We start from the raw sequence: 19688 nt of genomic DNA, 5'->3' as shown, positions 1-19688 counted from the left end.
CAAAAACATCCCTGTGTTTTCTTGGCCCAGTTGCTTGTCCCCTGCTCCAGCCCGGGCCCTTCCTTTCCAGCCATGCTCAGGGGCTGTGTGGTGTCCCTGGGACACAGCAAATGGTGGCACAGGAATCACAACTGTTCCAGGCACTGGGACACCAGGTCTGCCATGAATCTGAGGGAATTAAATTAACAATAGGCTTTTTTGAGGCTGGCAAACCAGCTGAGGCAAATGGAGAAATAAACCAGAAGCTTTTCAGTGATCTGAAACATTTAACTGACTTTTAGGTGCTTTGTGTGAGTGTCTTTTGAGACAGGTGCTGAGGCAGTGACAGGAGGTGATGCTCTGGGTATCCCTTGGGCCTCTCCACACAGGCTCAGGGATGGCCATTTGGGGGTTTCTGGCCTGAGAACCACGTGTGAAGAGCCCCCTTTATGGAGGCAATGAGAACATCCCCGAGGCTGGCATTGGCAGCAGTGGCTGCAAGTCCAGCACTCATCCCTGTGCTATGCCTTTGGGAGAGGATGTGTCCTGTGCTCCCAGCTGAGTCTGCTGCTTTGTCCATGAGCCACCCTCTGCTTCTACATGCCCCACTGGAAAGGAAAATAAAGTTTCAGCCCATGGAGCCACTCTCCCTCACTGTGACCCTTGTGCTGCTGCTGTCTGCCCTGGGGCACCCTGCCAGAGCCTTTCCCACATCCCAGCTCAGTGCAGTGGGATAGTGGCTCCAGAGATGGATCTGTTGTTTCAGCTTTGCACACAGAAAGTTTCTTTCCTCCAACAGCCCTGAGGAAGCTGCAGCATCTCATGATGGGTAGTGCTGGGGTTTTGGATAGCCCCAGGCTCATGGAGGAGCTGCATCCCCATCTCCTCTGGGCTCTCAGCATGGCACTGTGTAGCCAGCACTACACACTTTCAAAGAGGGGTTTGTGCCTCCAAACCAAGTAACACTTTATTGAATGAGAATTCCTGGCTCTTGGCACCCCCACCAGTGAACTGCCCCTGAGCTCTCCTTTGTGCCAGCAGCTCCCCACAGCCATGGGACTGTCTCCCCACTGCCTGCACTGGACACACAGAGGTTCTGCAGGGTGGGCTGTGCTGGTAGAGCAGCCTGGGAGCTGTGGTGGGTGGCTCTCCCCACCTCTGCTGGGCACAGAGGTGCTCCTCTGCACTTCCACATGTGAGAAAAGGCAGCCAGGACAGAGTTAATCTGTCTCCTGTCCTTGGATGTCCTGAGCACAGCACGGAAGCAGCCTCTCCAAGGAGGAGCTGTGGTGCCTTTGGAAAGCCTGGGAGCTCTCTGATGCTCCTTAGGGTAAACTTTTTGCCCATAAGCCCAAACAAGCAGAAGAATTTCACGCTGGCTGGGCTGTGCGTTGGCACGAAGGGCTCTTCAGGGAGCCAGATCGGATCTGAGCGTCTCCTGTTCATGACAGAACGGAGGTGTTGGGCAAAATTCAAATGATAGCTTCCTCCCAGGATGCTGAGGAGGCAGCACAGGTCGTGGTGCACCGAGCATCTCCCGGGGCTTTCTCACTGCCCCGCTCCTGTGCTGGCGCCTGCCTCAAGCAGCGATCCGGAGCAAGGATCTCTTGCTGCGGGGGGATATTTAAAGGAACGGCGTAAAAAAACGCCACAATTCTTTTACACCTGGGCTGGGCGAGTCCTCGAGGACAGCTCGGTGCCCGCAGGGTGCACCGCAGTCGCTGCGCAGCGCACATACAAATGCGAGCGGGGCGGGAGCGGCGCCGCGGCCGGAGCCGCCGTGCGCTCCTGCCCTCCCGCTGCCCGGTGCGCGCAGCACGGCATCCATCACCTATTTATAACTGCAGGCACCGCAGAAGGGGCACTGGACTGATGGCTTCACACAGGCACGCTAAGTGTTGTTCTATTTCTGTGATTGGCTCTCTTCTGCACAAGCTGTTGGTCCCTCGGATGCCAGAGCACTCCGTGTAGTGTAGACAACGACTCAGCTTTTCTCTGTTATTAAAATATTCACCAACAGCACCCCAGTGGCAGGTATATTTACCATTTTCCCAGCTCACCTGGATAATTGCATCTACTATTCCTTCCCAGTCTGATCGATACCCTTGGTAAATAAGATAACCTGTCAGGTCTGTTGTCACTGCAGCCAAAGGTACTTTAGCAATGAAATTGTTTTGCTGAAGAAATAAATGGCTCTCACAGAATCTGAGAATGCTGTGACCTTTCATTAGTGACCTGAGTGACTCATCCCTTTTTTGAGTGCACACTACAGCCTCCCACCATGCTGCTAAAGATGCTCCACCAAAGTCCTTCTGCAGGGTGCCTGTAGCAATGGGGACCCAAATCCTGTAGGAGCCTCCTGCTCTGGCTGCTTCTCCTCCAGCTTCACACAGGCTCTGGGCCTGAGGACTCTCACATTATGGCCATGGCCTGTTCAACAGGGACCTGTGCACCATCCCAGTGCCACAGTGATGTCCCCAGCGCCCCAAGCCCTGTGTGCAGCAGCTCCCCTCTCTTGAGCTGTGGAAGTCTCTGACACAAAGGCACGAGCCCACATTCTCAGCACAGGGCAGCCAACCCACACTTGTTCAGCAATCAGGGCTCCACTGGCCATATCAACACCCCTGAACTGAGTCAGAGCCAGATTTTATCTAATGTGTGCAAAATGAAATAAAGAATTAATCAGAGTTGAGTTCTATGCATTTAGATGTTGCTGATAGCAATATTTTCTTCTTGTAGAGTGCTTTGCATGCCAAAAAAGAAAAAACTGTTCAGCATTTTGGAGGAAAAAAGTGGTTGTACATCTGTGCATCTGTATGTGTGCCTGATATTTCTGCCTGACTGGCTTCCCTGGGCTGTCAGCTCAAAAGTTCTCTGTAACATAACAAACCTTGACTGTGTTTGCAACATATCCTCAACCAAGAGCGGTTTATTTAATGAAGCAAGAAATGCTGCCAAATTTCCAGGCTTGATCCTGATCCCATTAGTGTCAGGAGGAGTATTCCCACCATGTTTGATTTATTGGTTGGGTCTAATCTTGATAAAGGAGTTAAAAATCTGCTTTCAGCTTGATTTTCCAGGCAAGACCATTGCTCCATGCTGCTGCAGCAGAGAGGCTGTGGGAAGAGCAGAGAGTGCAGGTGGGATTCCTCTCACTTCCTTTTAGACATTTTCAGAGTCTGGTAACAGATAGCCAAGGGAGGGAAAGGAGAATGTTCAGCTGGCCATAAGGCAGGAGCCCAAAAGGGGTGATGATTCAGGAGATAACCATGGCACAGCTTCTCCAGTGACACTGGCCCCTTCCTGCCAGCAGCAAATGCTTGTGTTGGCCCTGCCAATGTCTGGCAGAGTGTTGGGAGAAGGGAAAGAACAATTATGACAGCTCCCTTCCTTCCCTGACTGTTTACTGACTCCCAAAATTTCTTCCCATGCCACAGGTGGGACCTGGGACAGGCTGGGTGCTGCCCTGGTTGCTCCAGGCACAGTCCCACCCTCTGGTTCCAGGGATAAAGAGCCCTGGGAGGTTTTGAGGGGGGAGCTGTAGCATCTTAGACAGAATCCATGTGTGAAGATGGAAGAGCTGGACAGCTTTCAGAGGCGTGGGTGTTTTTTGAAGAAAGGAGAAGAGTTCAGAGCTCTGGGGAAGCCCAGATCTGGAGCATGTGTGCAAGGAGCAGGGACCAGGTCTGATCCTAATGTCTCAATCTTCCTCCTACAGAGAGGGAAGATCTCATTGGTGAATTTATGCTTTATCTTTGGTTTTCCTCTGGATGAGGTGGGAGCTAGACATTTCAGGCTCTGCTGGACCCCTGAGTGGTGCTGAGCAGACTCCACAGATGGCTGCCTGCAGTCTCCCAGCAGTTTTCTGTCTGCAGAGCACTGGGAAGATCATCACCACTCCCTGAGCAGGCAGGCCCCTGCTCCAGCCCACAGGCCAGCTGGCTCCCAGGCTCCCATAAAGCTTTAAAAGAAGCCAAACAACTCACAAGTGAAAGCATGAGGTGTTTATTTGCACTGCAGACATATTAACTGCACTGAAAGCCAGCTGTGCTCCCTCCTCTGCCCAGCTAAGGTGGGTTTGGGTGAGGAACAGCTGACAGAGATAAATGTCAGGAAAAGAGCCCAACATCCGTCCCTGGGCCAGTGCTTTCCCAGAAAGGGCTGATTTTAACTCACAGTCCACTTCCTTCAGCTGGCCTCCAAAAGCTGCTGCTGCTGCAAATCACATTATTGAATTGAAGTGTTCGAGCTGGTCGTAGTGGGTAACACCGAGATAAAAAATGAAAATACTGCTTGGGAGCCTCTACTGACCTTAACAGCAGAGATCTGTCACCCCTGGTGATGATAGATCTCACTGTCACATCCTGCCTTCACAAGCCTTCATGTCAGTGCTGCTTCTCTTTTTATTTGCACATCTAATTTTTACAAGTCATATCTAATACCCTCTCAAGGCTGGATGCAAGATGCAAGCACCCACCTGGAGATTTGCAAACTCTCTTGGCATTTTCCTGCTGAAAGCAGGAGTTCAGTCTACTGCTGTCATTCACCTTCCAGAATAAAAGCCCAACCAAAAACTTTAAAATGCCCATTTGTTAGTTCTGCTATGTGCTCTTCCAAAAGAGAGGGAGTGATGCCAAAAATGTCTTTTTCTTCTGCAAAGGAGGTGGGCAGTAGAGGATCCCACAGATCCTGAAACAGCTCAATCACCCAGGAACTGGCACAGCTTAGTAATGTACTTAAAACCTGATTTTTTAATGAATATTTCCATTTCCAAAGCTCTTCCTCCACTGCAAAAATTTGCCCTCTCCTTAGGTGAAAGAGGGAATGCTGTCTCAAACCCATGTACAGTAGAGAGGATACAGTGGAGGGACAAGGTGTCACTCCCTCCATCCCTCAGTCACACAGGAGCTAGGAAGCAAGGGGATGTTAACCAGCTCAGCCTGCTGCAGCAGAGGCTGGAGGGAAATACTTTGGACTGGAGCAAACGTGATCATCTCTTTCCATAGGCAGAATAGTCGGGTTGAGTAGTTTTGCTTCTGAAATCTGGTCCCATTTTTCTCTCAGATGCTGACAGTCCTGCCTGTCCCTTGTGTGCACAGAGCCCATGATGCTGCTGTCACCATCTCTGCAAAGCAGGTGTCGAGGTGGGGGCTGCCCCCAGGGAGGTGCCAAGCGCAAGCTGATGCGGCACAAGCAGGGGGATGTCAGGTCCCTCAGAGCTCGTTAGAAGCCTCCCCTTTACAAAGAATGTTGTTCCTCTTCTTCTCAGCTGCCTGGCCAGGGGTTTTGCTCCGGAAGGGTGGCCTCAGACACTGCCTGGCACTTTGGCTGATGCTTCTCACTCGTGACCTCCAGTCTTTGCTGGTGATCACGTAGAGCAGGGGGTTGAGGGCACTGTTGAGGCTGGCCAGGCCCCGAGTCACCTGGTAGGAAACGTAGACATCCTTTGAAGCCTGTGTGCAGGACCCTTGTGGCCGCCAACGAAAAAACAAGTTGAGGTTTCTGAAGATGTGGTAGGGGAGGAAGCAGATGGAAAAGAGAACCATGACGAGGATCACCAGCCCGATGCTTCTCCTCCTGAGGCTGGCGTCCACGCTGTCATTCCTGCAGAGCACGAACACCACGTGGCAGTAGCAGCCGATGATGATGAGGAACGGGATGACAAAGCCCGTCACGGTGACAGCAAAGGTGTAGGGCAAGTAAACATCCAGGTGCTCCTGTCCCGTCGTGTCGTGGCACTGCGTCTTGTTGCCGTCTGCCTTGCTGAAGGCGAGGTCGGGAGCTATCTGTGCGATGACCCAGAGCCACACTGCCACGCTGAGCCACACGGAGGAGGCGGCACCCCGGCACCTGCCCCGCGCCTTCAGCGGGTGCACGATGCCCAGGTAGCGGTGGATGCTGATGCAGCTGAGGAAGCCGATGCTGGCGTAGAGGTTGAGGTGGAAGAGGCTGCGGGTGAGGCGGCACCAGGGCTGCCCGAAGATCCACACTCTGCCTTGGCGGTAGTAGCTGACGAGGAAGGGCAGAGTGCTGACATAGAGCAGGTCGGCCAGCCCCAGGTTGCCCACCAGCAGGCTGAGCGGCTGGCGGGCACCCTCTCGAGGTCCTGTGCAGAGGTGCCACAGCCCCAGCCCGTTGCCCAGCAGCCCCAGGGGGATCACGGTCAGGTACACGGCGGGCAGGAAGCGCTGGGCGAAGGCGGAATCCACGGGGCAAGGAGCCCGAGTGCCATTGCCGGGCCACGTGGAGAGAGCGTCCGCGGCCATCGGGCGCTGTGGCAGCCGTGCCAGGGTGGGAGAGCTCGGAGGCGCCGGTGCCGCGGCAGCTCCGTGTCCTCTGGCACAGGCTGAGGCTCCCCTCACCTCTCCGCTCCGGCTGAGCCCGGCCTGGGGCTTCAGGGCGCTGGACTTCCCCCGGGACACGGGGAGGATGTGCCGAGAGCAGCCTCAGCCGAGCGGCTTCCGCCACTCCCCCGGCGCCTCCCCCAGCCCGCTCCGAGCCGGGGTCACGCAGCCCCCCGGCTGGTTTGGGGTGCCTGGAGGGAGCAGGAGGCAGAGGGGCGGCAGAGGGGTGCCTGAGGAGGGGAGCCAAAGCTTTCAGCCTGTTTCTGTTCTGTCCCACTCGCGGTCAGGAGAAACCTCCCAGTTTTCCACACCGGGGGATGGAAGCTTGTACCCCATGAGCCACCCTCACTGCCATTCCTGAGAGCCTTTCTCCTGGCTGCGAGGCTCAGAAATACCGGGAGGACACTGGCAGTGTTCCATGGGGCTCCTGCTGCCATTGCCCCGGTGCCGCAGGCAGAGATGCACCGGGCTGTCTGCCCCCCGCTCAGCCAGAGTGAGCCCTGCTCCAGAGCTGGCCCTCCCTACAGCTGCTCCTGCTGCCTACTTCAATCTCCCTCCCCAAGCACAAAAACCCGTTCCCCGTTCCTCCTTCCAGCCGTCCAGACCCGTGCAGGGAGGACCTGAGATGGGCTGTATTCTTCCTTTCCTGTCACAGGAGACACCCAGAAAATGCAAAACTCGGGCAAGGGTTAAAAGCAGCGAGCCCAAAGCAGACCCCGGGGAAGGGCAGCCCCGATCGCATTGCTGAGCAGCTGCTGCAGCATAAACGGGGCCAGAAGTCACTCGGACCTGCAGGCGCGGGAGTTAACGGGGAAGCAATCAGGGTTTACCCTCATGAGCCATTTCGACCTTGGGGAAACGGCTTGAGGTGAAAGGCTAGGCTCTGGAGAGAGTGCGTCCGCTTGCTTTCCGGGAATTGAGTCCGGGCAGGGGCGGGAGGAGGCTGGTATCTCATCAGCCAGTGAGGAGGAGGAGGAGGAGGAGGAAGGGTGAGTCCTGCCCAGCCGTCCCGACTCGCGTCCATCCCTCCTCGGGAGCGGCCGAGCATCTCCGCTGGACCACGCTCGGGGACACGGTGGGCAAGCCCAAAACGCAGATGGGATGGGGGTTGGCTGCGTGTTGAGGGTACCAGTGTGTTTGTTGACTTCAGAAAGCACTTGCTGGAGCAGATAAGCGGCGGGAAACGTGTGTTATTTCCTGCCGGTGCAATAAAATCTCACCGTTCACCGTTATGGGTGTGCCGCCGAAAAGCTGAAGTGTGGAACTCTTTCCTTGTGGTGAAGATACAGCTTTGCTGCGGTTTGCAGATGCTCTGGTGGGTGTGTGCCGCTGGAGTGACAGCAGCAGGGGGGGTCCTTGGGGATGCACCCCTCAGGGAAGTGACCCCGTCCTGCCCTACTCCTGCCCCCCTCGCCTCTGCACCTCAGCTGCTCCTGCAGCCTGGGCTTGGGGCGGCACTTGCAGAGCAACTTCATGGAGCTGTGGAAGGGCAACAAGAGGAGAGGAACAGTTCCCTCTGTCCCAGAGTATCAACCTTTGGGGAAACTGAGGCAGAGACAGCAGCTGGCTGGGAGGGCTTCTGTGGTCGTGGGAAGGGTCATGATATGCTCTCAGCAATGAAGGCAAAGCTTTCTCTGTCCTGAGAATGAAAGCTTGGAGCTGGTGCCTCCTGCCATGGGAAGAGAGGAGGAGGGCAGGTCATGGGGAGCTCTACCCATGGGGAGAGCCCCATGCCCTCCACATCTCCTGTTCTCTGGACCCTTTGGAGGCACAATCACAGAGCTTTTCCCTTGTGCCTGCCTCCTGTGTGTATTAGGTGTTCACTTGACCCATGGTTTCACTCACAGTACAGGTGCTACTGCCAGCTCTGCCCAAACATCCTGCATGAGGATGCTCCCCTCTGCCTCCTGGCTCTGGCAGGCAACAGCAGTGCTGATGTCAGGATGAGAACAAAGGGCCAAGACAGCTCCTGCAAACACAGAACCTGAATCATGTGTTTCCAGGAAAAATAAAAAACCCATTTGATCCACTCGATTTTTTTTTTCCAGTTGAGCACTGCATTCCTGTGCTCAGTTTCTGAAAATGTTTCACAGTAACAAGGAGCTCATCCACCTCTCTCTCACCCAACTCTATGCATTTAAAAATCATTGATCATGAGAATGGCTTGGAAAAGCAATTCTGATGCATGTTGTTTACTCATCCAGCAGGACAGTTTTCCTTCAGCTGCTGCGTGTGCTTGCACAGAAATGAGCTGTGCTCTGCTGCTCATCACTGGCTCAGGAGTGTGGTTGGCACATCCCAGGCTGTGTGCAGATGTGGTCTTGTGCCTTGAGGACAGGAGTGAATTTTCTTTCAGTTTGGGGATTTTTATCTTTACACATCACCTGTGGATGGGGTGGAATATTCCTCTGTTGCCCCACATGAGCAGGCAAAGCCAGGACCCTGCGTCAGAGCCTCAAATAACCACGTTTCCAGGGTAGCAGGGCTTTAGAGGGAAATATTGTGAGACTAGCAATCAAACTGCAAGAGTTGATTTCCCTGTATTCATAGGGAAAAATAACTCTGATTTATTTGGAATCATTAATTCATTATTTAGATGCTTAGTGAATCAGGGAGACATTCTGCGGGGGGGGGGGAAGAGATAATTATAGCAGAGGTGTGTTGAGTCATTTGTTTGAGATGAGAATTGCAGGTTGCTGCCTAAAAAGTGACCTTCTGATTTTTACCATCACCCAGAGGTGGCCAGGCAGGATCTGGGAGTGTGTGACAGCCCTGGCAGCTCACCCAGCCTTGGTGGCCGAGTCCCAACATGCTTGAACAAGAACTGGCTTAAAACCAGGATTTTCAGTACCCACAACATGTTTTATCCATGTCAGTCAAGGAATGTGGTAGTTTTGAAGTCTACATGAGCTTTGGGTCACCACTTGTTTGGCATGGCCACCAGAGAACTGAAAAAGCCAACCCAAGCTGTTTGTTCTGCAATTTGCTGCCTGCTGGAGGTTCACCATATGCCCCATATCAAACAGAATTAATTATTTGTATTCAGGCTGAGCACCAGATGATTGCAGTAAATAATTCTCTTTGTAGGCAATGTGTTACTGCAAGAGCAGTGAGGTTTCTTTTTTTCTTTCTCTTTTATTTTTACCCCCATGAGGTGGCTGAGCCGCATCCTTGACTTTCATTTTCTTTTCAGTTCTTGCAGGGCCTGAGGGAATGAATGAGCTGCCTTGGGCCTGCTGCATTTCTGCTGCTGCAGGGGAGGCTTTTCCTTGGGCTGGAGAGAGGAGCTCCCCCTGCCATTCAGCCTGTGGTCCCTTCAGCCCCAGATCTGCCCTGGTCAGGAGCACAGTGAGCTGCTGATGGTGCTTGCACCATGCTGGGGAAATCCCAGCCCAGGGGAATGAGGGAGTGTGGGCCTGGCAGCAGGAGGGATGACCTACAGGGGAGTTTGGGCATTGATTTTTGGGAGCTGCAGACAAAGCAGCAGTGCCCTGCCCTGCCCTGCTCTCCTGCACATCCCAACACTGGAGATTCGGGCACTGCTATGGTCAGGGCTGTGCCATCAGCAGAGCTTATGGCTGGGTAAGAGTGAAGGATTTAACCCAGGATGTAATAAATTGTAATAATGTGTTCAGTGCTTTGATTCACAATTTTTTTTCTTTTTCCTTCTCTTACTCTAAGCAGCCTGAACTGAGGTGCCTCCAAGCTGCCCCACCCTGTGCCAGGACTTTCCTGCACCCACCGAGCTGGCCCTGAGCAGCCAGGCTGGGCTCGCCCTGCACAGACAAGCTCCACTCCTGGATGAGCACATCTTTATTTTTAGTTCCAGAAATAGCCATCTAAGAAGTCCATCTCTCACCTGGACACGTCACCCAAACCGCGGCTCCTTCCAGCTGCGCGTTCCCTCTGCACATCTGTGCGAGGCCGTTAGAGGGCATTTGGGTTTCACTTTCCATCACCCAGAAGCACTTTTTACTGGGACAAAGTACAGCCAGAGCAGCCGAGCAGTTCTCCTGTGCCGACTCCTGCATGGCTGGAGCAGCTCCAGCCCGTCAGGAGACGGCCCCGACTCATCTTTGCGATTTGTTTTCCCTTTTCCCTCTTCTCCCTCGGCCCCGGCTCGCGGGGAATGTGCTTGGATGGCAGGCGGGTCTGTCTGCTGCTGTCTGAGCTCCTGGCTTGCCGAAGGCCTGCCAAACCACCAGAGGAGGGGGCCAGGCAGAGCGGGAAGGCTCGTGTTTATTCTGGAGGGATGAGGGGAAGGTGAGTTAGAGGTGCCATCAGGAGGACCCTGCCCATGCCTGGGAAGGCAGGGTGGGTACCATGGGCTGGCTGAGCTCCTGCGTGGCTGAGCAGCTCAGCCTGGTGTGGCAGTGACTTGTGGGGTCACAGGGAGCTTGATGAGCTGCTCCCTCCCCGGGGGGCCAGGGCATGAGGGTTCCCTCCAGGGAGTTTTGGCTTCCAGGTGCTGGAGATGGTCTTTCCTGAAGTCCCTGCAAAGCAGAGCTGCATGATGTGGCAGAGAAGCAGCATCATCTCTTCAGAAGCCCCACTGGTCCAGGAAAGGACCAATTCCTGGTTTCTTGGGTGGGTTTATGCTTGGAGCAGGATTTCCCCATTTCATTCAGCCTAAGGAACTCGGAATGCTGCCCAGTACCCCTGCCTGGGGCAGCGGGGTGTGCAGAGGAGGCAGGTGAAGGGTGACACAGGGATCTTGTTCTCTGTTTCCAGCCTCCTTTGCAGCCCAAGTCCATCATTTCTTCTCTGTTTTCCCGGTGGAAACACCCTCCATCTTCACCATAACCACAGTGCCATGGGTTTGTGCCAGACTCTTTGCCAGGATGAGGCGTTGGCTCCAGGGTGAATCCGGGGTGGGCACAGCTACAAACGACCTCCTCTTGCCCTCTGGAAAGGCAGAATGGAGATCAGTGGGGAGATGGAGAGGGCTGGTGGTGTGTCCCCTGCATGTAGCATGGCAGTGCAGGGGGAAAGAATTGGGCAGAAAGTGCCACCTGCACACCAGAAAGGCAGATTAGCACTGTGTCCACACTGGGGATGTGCCAGGCTAAAAAGGGTGGCAGAAGCACCTCCTGGGTGTGCCCAGTGAGCCAGGCAGGAGCTGCAAATCCATCTGTGGCCATAGGGGCAGGCCAAGCTCACCTGCATGGGATACACAGATATCCAGAGACCCCAACATTGGGGTCAGCACCTCCATCGGCTGTTTCAGGAGATGGTTCGTGTGTCCTGAGACACGCTCAGCTCGTGGCTGAGGAGGGCTGATGGGGGCCCACAGGTAAGAAGCGCTGCTGGCCCTTCCCTTTGTCATCACCCGTGTTCCCCCCGGAGCAGCAGCTCCCCCAGCCTCACTCACCGCCGGCAGCGCTGCGGGCAGGGCCGGGCAGGGTCCGGCCGAGCAGAGCCGCCGCTGGGTCTCCAGCCGGCACAGGCGGTTCTGGTTGGACACGCGGCTGGCAAAGCCCAGCCCGCAGGTGGCCGAGCAGGCGCTCCACTCCGTGCCCCACGGCGGGCAGGGGTACCGCAGCAGCGGGGACACCGCCCCGGGGGCTGCAAGACACGACGCGGGGGAAAGGGGGGTTGGAGGCAGGTGATGTGCACGCTGTGGTGCTGCAGGCAAAGCCCTGCGTGGCAGAGAGACCTGGGAGGTGTCCCCTGCTGGCGTTTCACAGCCTGGGGTGACGGGACCATCCCCAGAGATTCGCGTGGGCATCCCTGTCACAGACATCTTTTATGAAAAATCCTTTTCTTAGGATTTTTCCTCCTGAGAAGCTGAGAGGCCTCAGGAACAAAATGTAAATGATTATCTGCTGCTGTGGAATGCAACAGGGGATCTGTGATTGGTCCATGTTGGATGTTTCTAATTAATGGCCAATCACAGCCCAGCTGGCTCGGGCAGAGAGTCCGCGACAGAGCCTTTGTTATCATTCCTTGCTATTCTATTCTTAGCTAGCCTTCTGATGAAATCTTTTCTTCTATTCTTTTAGTATAGTTTTAATGTAATATATATCATAAAATAATAAATCAAGCCTTCTGAAACATGGAGTCAGATCCTCATCTCTTCCCTCAACCAAAAACCCCTGTGAACACAGTCAGACATCCCCTCCCTGGAGCTGCCCTGCATCTCACCTGCCCTGGCATCCTGGGGCAGGGGCTGCTCCTGGGCACCTTCACAGACCCACTCGGGGCAGCACTTCCCTGGGATCTCCACGCGCCGAGGGAAGGGGCAGTCGGGGCTGGGCAGCCTCACATCCTCCTGGCACAGCGGGATGCAGGTGAAGCCCCCGTCCAGGCAGTGGCACTGGATTTTGCAGCTGGGCTGGAAAACCTCCCCGTCTCGGTAGAGCCGGCCGTTCACCTCGCAGCCCTCCTCATCGTCCTCAACTGCAAGAGACAGCCGGGGAGCCCGTGAGGGACAGAGAGACAGAGAGATGGGGATGGCAGGGGCAGTGCTGGGGGTAACTGTGGGGCTGGACAAAGGGATTGAGGTGGAGACCACAGAATTGACCGAGTGGTGTGCAGGGCAGACATGGGTGTGCAGCAGCAAGTTCATCACTCAGTCTCCTCCCCTTCCCTGTCTTTTCTCCTCATCTCTCTGTTTTTTCAAAGCAACAGCTCACAAGCTGTGAGAGCCCCCTGCCCTTTGGCTCTGACCCTGCCTTCAGGATTTCCAGGCTGGGAAAACTTCTCTGAGATTTCTCTGCAGGACCCCCAGGCTCCAGCCTTGGCATCCCTGGGACCCCGCTGTCCATTTTCACTGAAACCACCCTGAATTCTCAGCCAGAAAGCAGCACAAGAGCCGGCAGGAGATGGGGCACAGCCCCACGGCCAAGCTGCATGAGCCATCCTCAGGAAAGCTGCTCTCCCAGCCTCACCCACTCCCCTGGTGGTGCTGTGGGATGCCTGTAGCCATGTGAGGCCCTGGCTGGAGGGGGGCTGTGTGCTGGGCTGGACTCTGGGGGTACCCCTGGGGAAAGGGGGCACCCCTGTGCTCACAGTTGCAGGTGCCTCCCGTCCCCGCAGGTGCTGAGCTGTAGTCACAGACGAGGCCCTGGCTCTGGTCACAGACGTGCAGGAAGTCGCAGGGCTCTCCCAGGCGCCGGGCACAGACCTTGCAGCAGCCACACCCATCCAGGACCAGGGGGGAGCCGCGGGGACAGCGGGGTGGCACCCAGGGACAGTAGCACGGCCTCCGGCACAGCTGGGCACAAACCTGTGGAGGCAAAGCTCAATCCATACAGGAGGTTTTGGGCTAGCAGCTGCTTTGTCACTGGGACAGCCAGGTAACTTTGTCTCAACCATGGGGGCAGATTTTTGGTGGAGGGAAGCTCCAAACCCATGGGAATATCTCAAAGCATCCTACTGTCCCCTTTGAAGGGCACCTATGGAAAACCATGGAGAATCAAGGATGCTCAGAAGCTCAGCACTCTGAAAGATGGGAGCTTTAATGTGCCACTGCTCTGAACACACAGGAGAATGCAGCTACAAGGTGAACATCCCAGACAGTGGTGGTTATTTAGTGAGGTCAGCAGCCCCAAACAGCCCAGTGGGAGAGAGGAAGGGAGGGAGGTAAAGCAGCCCACCCCCATGCCTGCTCCCAAGGCAGCAGGCTGTGCCCAGCCCAGGAGAGGTGGCTTTGCAGGGACTGAATTCACATGGAGAGTGCACAGCACCTCACTCCTTACAGTCTCAAGAGCTCTCATTCATGCCAAGAAACAGGACATTGCATCAGCAGTGGGGATCTGAAGCCAGGAAGAGCTCACTGCATTCCTCACTGGTTCAGCTGCATCCTCTGCTTGTCCCTGGCTGCAGCATCCTCACCTGGCCTGGCCCACTGGGCAAGGAGCCCAGAGAAAGGCACGTTTCAAGGACTGGGAGCTGTTTTCCCTCATGCCTAGACTGAGTAATCACTTTGGCAGGGCTGTGCGCTGCAGTCCTTTGCCTGCTCAGCCAATTGTCTGCCAGGGAGGTGCCCACAGGAGTTCACCTGGGCAGGTGGATTTTATACCCTTGGCTCATCCTGCTTGCACAACCACCCTGGCCCCAACAGCTCTTTTGGGCAGCTCCTGAGCTCCCATCATGTTACACGTGACAGAGCTATTGCATATAGAGCCTGAAGCCACAAGAGCTGGCTCTGCAGTTTGGAAGTGAATCCTTCACCAGTGCTGCCCTGACAGTGCTGGGAGCCCCCTGGCAGCCCTGCTGCTCAGCACCATGCACGTGCTGCTGGATGCAGGGCAGCACAGCAAACCTGCAACCAAAACATTCATCCCTGCCCTGGTCCAGGTACTGGTGTGACTGCAGAGTCTGCCAGGAGAGAGATGGGTTCAGACAGACCATGTAGGTTTTAGATGCCATTTTTCTTTTTCTTTCTCCCAGTGGCACCAGGTCTGACATGGTAAGTCAGACAGAGAGGGTGGCTCCTGCTGCTCTATCTGCTCCCCATTTGCAGCTGTTCAGATGCTTTTCGTGGGGCTGTAGGAGTGTCAGTGCCAATAACTGGAGTTAAAATATGGATTGGGATGGGGTGATCTGGGTCTTGTCCTAGTTCTGCCAGTGAGCAGCATTATTAATGTGGCAGGGACTGAGGGACTGGCTGTGGTGGCCAGGTTTGGGCTGGCAGCACGATGCTCCAGGTGATTCTCGTGAGCACCTGGGGCAGGAATCACTGCTCTGTTACAGCTTACCCAGGCAGCCAAGGGCATTTTTCATTTTTCAGGAGGTTGTTATTACAAATCAATGTTTTAGGAAGATTAGCCAAGCCATAAATCCATTTCTCCCTGCTCCTTGTAATTTACTTATCTTTAGGTGACAATGTGGCTTCTGTCAGAGGTCTGAACTCTGGGAAAAGAGTCAAATAGGCACGATATGGCCACAACATCCATGCCTGGGGATTCAGGCAGCAATTAGAGCTTGGAGCTGAGATGTCCCAAATTTTTCAACATTCCTGTTCTCTGCACAGGCAAATATTTTCACACAGAGTCCAAGAGAAAAAAAATTAATAAAACCTCTACAACAACCCAAATCCCATTGGAGGCACTGGCTTGGCGTGAGCATTCTGAGAAGTGGGGAGAGCTGAGTAATGCCAGGGCTGGTGCTCGTGGCTTGGCCCCCGCCTCGGGAGCCTGGGCGGGGATGGAGGAGCCGGAGCCTGGAGGAGCCTGGAGGAGCCGCTGCCGCCCAGCTGCTGCTCGCTGCCTGGCGGGGACCGGGCGCGGAGAGCGGCAGGGGCGGCGGGTGCGCAGCGCATTGCTGGCATTCCTGTGCGCTCCGGGGATTCGCAGCGAGCCTCGGGCCCAGGAACGCTCGGACCCGGCTGCTTCATCCCAAACTCCTCTCCGAGCACAGCTCTGCCCCCTGCATCAGCACAGCCCGGCTGCCGGGCTCGGTGGTGGTGACACCCCAGTGCCTCCTGCAGCCCACGCTGCCAGAGCCGGGGGCTCCTCGGCTAAAGCTGCCCCGGTGCCCCTCTGCCTTACCTTGGAGAGAATGCAGAGCAGGGAGAGGAAGAGGAGCTGCTTCTCCAGCTGGAGGCTCATGCTTCTCTCCCTGTGCCACTTCAGCACATCACCCCCCAGGCAGTTTGGAGGCAGTGTTCGCAGGTTTTAAAGCCCAGAGTAGGTCCTGCTGGTGTTTATACTCTCCCTGCTCTGATGTCACTCACAGGCTCCAATATAAACATGAGTAGGTTTGGACAGGCCTCAAGATTTTCTTTTTTTCCTTTCATTTTTTTTTTCCAGCCCACATTCCAGCTGCCATTTCCACTCTTCTCAAGGTGAGAATATGCTGCGCACAGGGACAAGGAGTGAAGGGAAGGGATGCTGTGCTGTCCCTGGGGAGCAGGCTGGGGAACCAGGCTGATGGGGTGATCCAGCTCCCTTCCCCTAGCCTGGCAGGGAAGCTTCATGCCCTGTCCCACTGGCACGTCTGCCCAGGCAGAGCTGGCACTTTCCTCCTGGGATTTGAAGGGGTTGGCAGGGCTGTCCCTGCTGCTGCTGTGGGACAGTGCTGTGACCAGGCAGCAACAGGGCATCCACCCCTGTATTTAATGCTGCACCCAGTGCATGGCAGGCTGTGGAAGAGAGGTCACCCAAAGGAGCTGGAAATGGATTTGCTGTGGTGATGCTGCCACATCATCCCCACCCTGAGAGGGACTGTGGCCACCTGGGGAGGCTGTGGGGTGGGGTGGTTGGATGCACATCGTGTTGCATTGTCTTGGGTACCTGATGCAGAGAAGGCTGCAGTCTGACCCTGATGATTTCAAGCCCTGTAAATGCAAATTCAGCCCCTGAAGTATTATGATAATCCTAATTGTGAGAGTTAGAAATCCAAGTTTGGGGATGAAAAGCAGGTGCTCAGCCATTGCCTCCCAATGCTTTCTCAGTCTGCCCTGTGGAAGCTTTTCTCTTGTCCCCTGTGACTGAAGATGTGAGGCTGGCTCTTAGGAAAGACAAACCTTAGCACCTCAAGACCTACACTAGACAGAGCCACTTCCCCATATTCCCATTCCCCAGACTTTACCACAAAATATGAAAGGACAATTTGTGAGCCCAGAGCTCAAAGGATGCAGGATGTCCTGCAGCTCTCCCTGGCTCCTGCAGGATGTTCTGGGGCCAGGAGTGCTGCTCCTGTGCTGGCCAGGGGATGATCCTGGTGGCTGTGCTCAGAGTCCCTGTTTCATTCAGGTATGATGAGAACTGCTGCTAGGTGTCAGGTCTGTGATGGCCAACACACAGGAGCTGCTGGCTGCTACAAGCAGAACACCAAAACCCCACAACCAAGGGTGATGCCCCATCTCTCCCTCTGGCCTTTTCTCCCTGTTTTGCTTTTGTGAAACAAGTTCTCAGCCACCTGAGCAGCAATCCTGGCCTCAGCTCCATGTTTTCCAGAGCCTGGAAGGCAGGGCATGGAGCAGGGTGGGCACAGCCCAGCAGGGAGGAGGGCAGGCTGAGCTCTCACATTACCACCCCAAATCCCCACTGTGCCTGTGCTTGATTAGCTGAAGCCAGGCTGTTAACGAGGTCATGGCAGCTTGTGGGAACACCAGGACACTTTCCAAAGGCTGCTGTCACTATGCAAGTGCCAGAGCCCCTGCTCTGCATGGTGGAGCCCCAGCTCTGTGCATCACCCAGGCCATGCCTGGAGGTCAGGGAGCTGGTCTGGCAGCCCTGCCCGTGCCAGGGGAGGCATGAGGAGGGCACATTGCTCTGAACTCACTGGCAGCAGGTGGTTCAGGACCCACTCACAGGCGCTCACAAGCCCAAGGGTTTGATACCTGAGGCTGCAGATACCTCTCATGTTCCACTTTCTGCCCCACAGCTGGTCCCCTCCCACAGCTCAGCCAAACATCCTGGGAGTGCCTTGGGAGAGCCAAAGTACTGATCCAGCCCTGCCACAATTAATTATTCTAGCCTTGGGTTTATTAGGGATTCCTGATTAATGGCCATGAGTTCATTTCCCAGGTAAAAATCAGGTGGCAGTGCTGGTAACAGAAATAAGAACCTCTCATTTCCCACAATGAGGCACCCTTGGAGCAGCTGACAGACCCCTGTGTGAGGTCTCAGGGGACAGCAGGGCACCCCTGGGGGAGGCTGAGGCTCAGGGCTGCCCAGGGGAGCCAGCTGGACATGGAACCCCTGTCACCTGATGTGTCCTGGCTACAGGGTCAGCTCCTCTCTCTACTCTTTCCACAGCTCTGAGCAAGGGGAGGAAAGAGTAGAGAAAGGAGCTTCCCCCCACACCTGATGTCACTGAGATTTAGATGTTGTGAGGTGACATCACTGTGATGGTTTGACATCACCAGGAAGCTGTGAGAGCCCAGGCAGTGACAGAGAGCCTGAATCAAACCTGAGTCAGGCAGTCAGATGGGGCCAAACCCAGCATCCCATGCCTGGCAAGCTGCCCACACTTCAAGCTACCCACAAAGTCTCCCATGATCTGCCTTCCCAGGGAGGATTCTCCATGGGTGACTTGGGCTCTGGCTTCCCTTCTCCCAGCTCTGGGTCCCAGGTCCCCACCCAGGTCACTGTGCTGGGGCTGCAGGCAGGGCCTGGCACAGGAATTCAGCCCCTGCAGCTGTTTTGATGTGCAAAGCTGCAGCAGAACAGCACATTAGCAGTTTGTTTTATAAATGCTGTTATAGCCCTTCCCCTCTGGAGCACATAACCTGTGAGTGTTCTGTACCATACGTGTGATTTCAGAGCTAGTAATTAAGTCCATATGTCTCACTCCACAGTTTCCATGGTATTATTGTCAGGATTTTTGGGGGGTTATAAGTTTTTTTCATTTTTTTTTGTGGTCAGTTGTGCAAGAAAATAGTTGATACAGGGATCTGAATACATCTCCTTTGAGTTAGCCACTGGCAAGCTTTGCTGTTTCTATAGAAATGAAGGAACTGCCCCAGTGAATTTACATTTTAGAGAGCTGAATTTTTCATGTGTTTGCTCTTCTAACGTGCCATCGTGAATAACACAGAAAAGCTTCATTTGCACACCCTGCTCAGCTGAAATTGCATCCATCTGGGGTGGATATGGAGCATATTCTCCCTTCATGCCTTTCCTTTGCTGGAGACTCCTCTTTACAACACATCATGTGTTAAGCACCCTCCCTAGAGCTGGGGCAAGTCAGAGCAGGGTCTGGATGTCCATTTCTGGCAGGCTGTCTGTCTGTCCAGCTCTGTGAGGCTGTTCTGGGTCCTGGCTGTGAAAATGTGGGTGAGCCCAGCTCCATGGCTTGGTGGGGAGAACATTCCCTTTGCTCCTGCCCAGCTCCATGGCTTGGTGGGGAGAACATTCCCTTTGCTCCTGGGCACTCCTGGCCCAAATCCCCTCTGCAGAGGAGCAGGGCTGCCCATGGAGGGGGCACAGCACTTCTGGAAAGCTGGACAGACACCCAGCTTGGGAAAACCAAGAGCCCTGAGCTGAAATGGAGATGCCTCAGGTCTCCTTTGGCTGTTGGACACTTTGGGGTGGCTGCTCATGTTTTTCATGAGACTTCTGGAAAATACCATGGCTTTGGGAAATTTTGAAATATCTCTGCTTTTTGGCAAGATGGGAGAATTGTTTCCTACCCAGAATGAATCTGGCTCCAGTTTCAAACAGCAAGAGCAGAGAGAGGTGCTGATGGCTATTTCCACCCCTGTCTGGGCATTTTTATTCCCTCTGGTTCTCACACCTGAACTGTTGAGCAGAGCCAGGCTGAGAGGACTGGCCACCCCGAGGGACCAGGGATGGGCCAGGCACTCTTTTACCTTGAGGTCACTGCTCCCACCCCAGGGCTGGGATGCAGGGACTGAAAGTATTTACCAGCTGGGGCCTGGCCAAGTGACTTGTGAGAAAAGAATTCAGGGCT

General features: G+C 54.9%; 2 protein-coding genes across 2 annotated transcripts; both read right to left on the bottom strand.

Annotated features, from left to right (window-relative positions):
• Window positions 1-5192: 5192 nt before the first annotated feature.
• On the bottom strand, window positions 5193-6382 carry LOC115912098 (P2Y purinoceptor 1-like). Its single transcript, XM_030963479.1, has one exon. It carries the CDS (start codon window positions 6243-6245, stop codon window positions 5193-5195), a length of 1053 nt encoding a protein of 350 aa, XP_030819339.1. The 5' UTR covers window positions 6246-6382.
• Window positions 6383-10224: 3842 nt separating this feature from the next.
• CCN5 (cellular communication network factor 5) lies at window positions 10225-15932 on the bottom strand. The gene is made up of 5 exons (XM_030963401.1): window positions 15818-15932; window positions 13335-13551; window positions 12468-12722; window positions 11695-11888; window positions 10225-11228 (listed from the first exon to the last, which is right to left on the bottom strand). Exons 1-5 carry the CDS (start codon window positions 15875-15877, stop codon window positions 11205-11207), a joined length of 750 nt encoding a protein of 249 aa, XP_030819261.1. The 5' UTR covers window positions 15878-15932; the 3' UTR covers window positions 10225-11204.
• Window positions 15933-19688: the final 3756 nt, after the last annotated feature.

The sequence above is a fragment of the Camarhynchus parvulus genome, chromosome 20 (assembly GCF_901933205.1).
Source record: "Camarhynchus parvulus chromosome 20, STF_HiC, whole genome shotgun sequence".
NCBI lineage: Eukaryota > Metazoa > Chordata > Aves > Passeriformes > Thraupidae > Camarhynchus > Camarhynchus parvulus.
This window is presented reverse-complemented; position numbering and strand designations above follow the sequence as displayed.

Bases quoted from the DNA above. Each gene is read 5' to 3' on its own strand.
- CCN5 (XM_030963401.1), bottom strand. From the start codon at position 15,877: ATGAGCCTCCAGCTGGAGAAGCAGCTCCTCTTCCTCTCCCTGCTCTGC. The intron at 13,552-15,817 runs GTAAGGCAGAGG...TTGCCTCCACAG, and splicing joins TGCTCTGCATTCTCTCCAAG to GTTTGTGCCCAGCTGTGCCG. The intron at 11,889-12,467 runs GTGAGATGCAGG...CGTGTCTTGCAG, and splicing joins GCCCCAGGATGCCAGGGCAG to CCCCCGGGGCGGTGTCCCCG.
- LOC115912098 (XM_030963479.1), bottom strand. From the start codon at position 6,245: ATGGCCGCGGACGCTCTCTCCACGTGGCCCGGCAATGGCACTCGGGCT.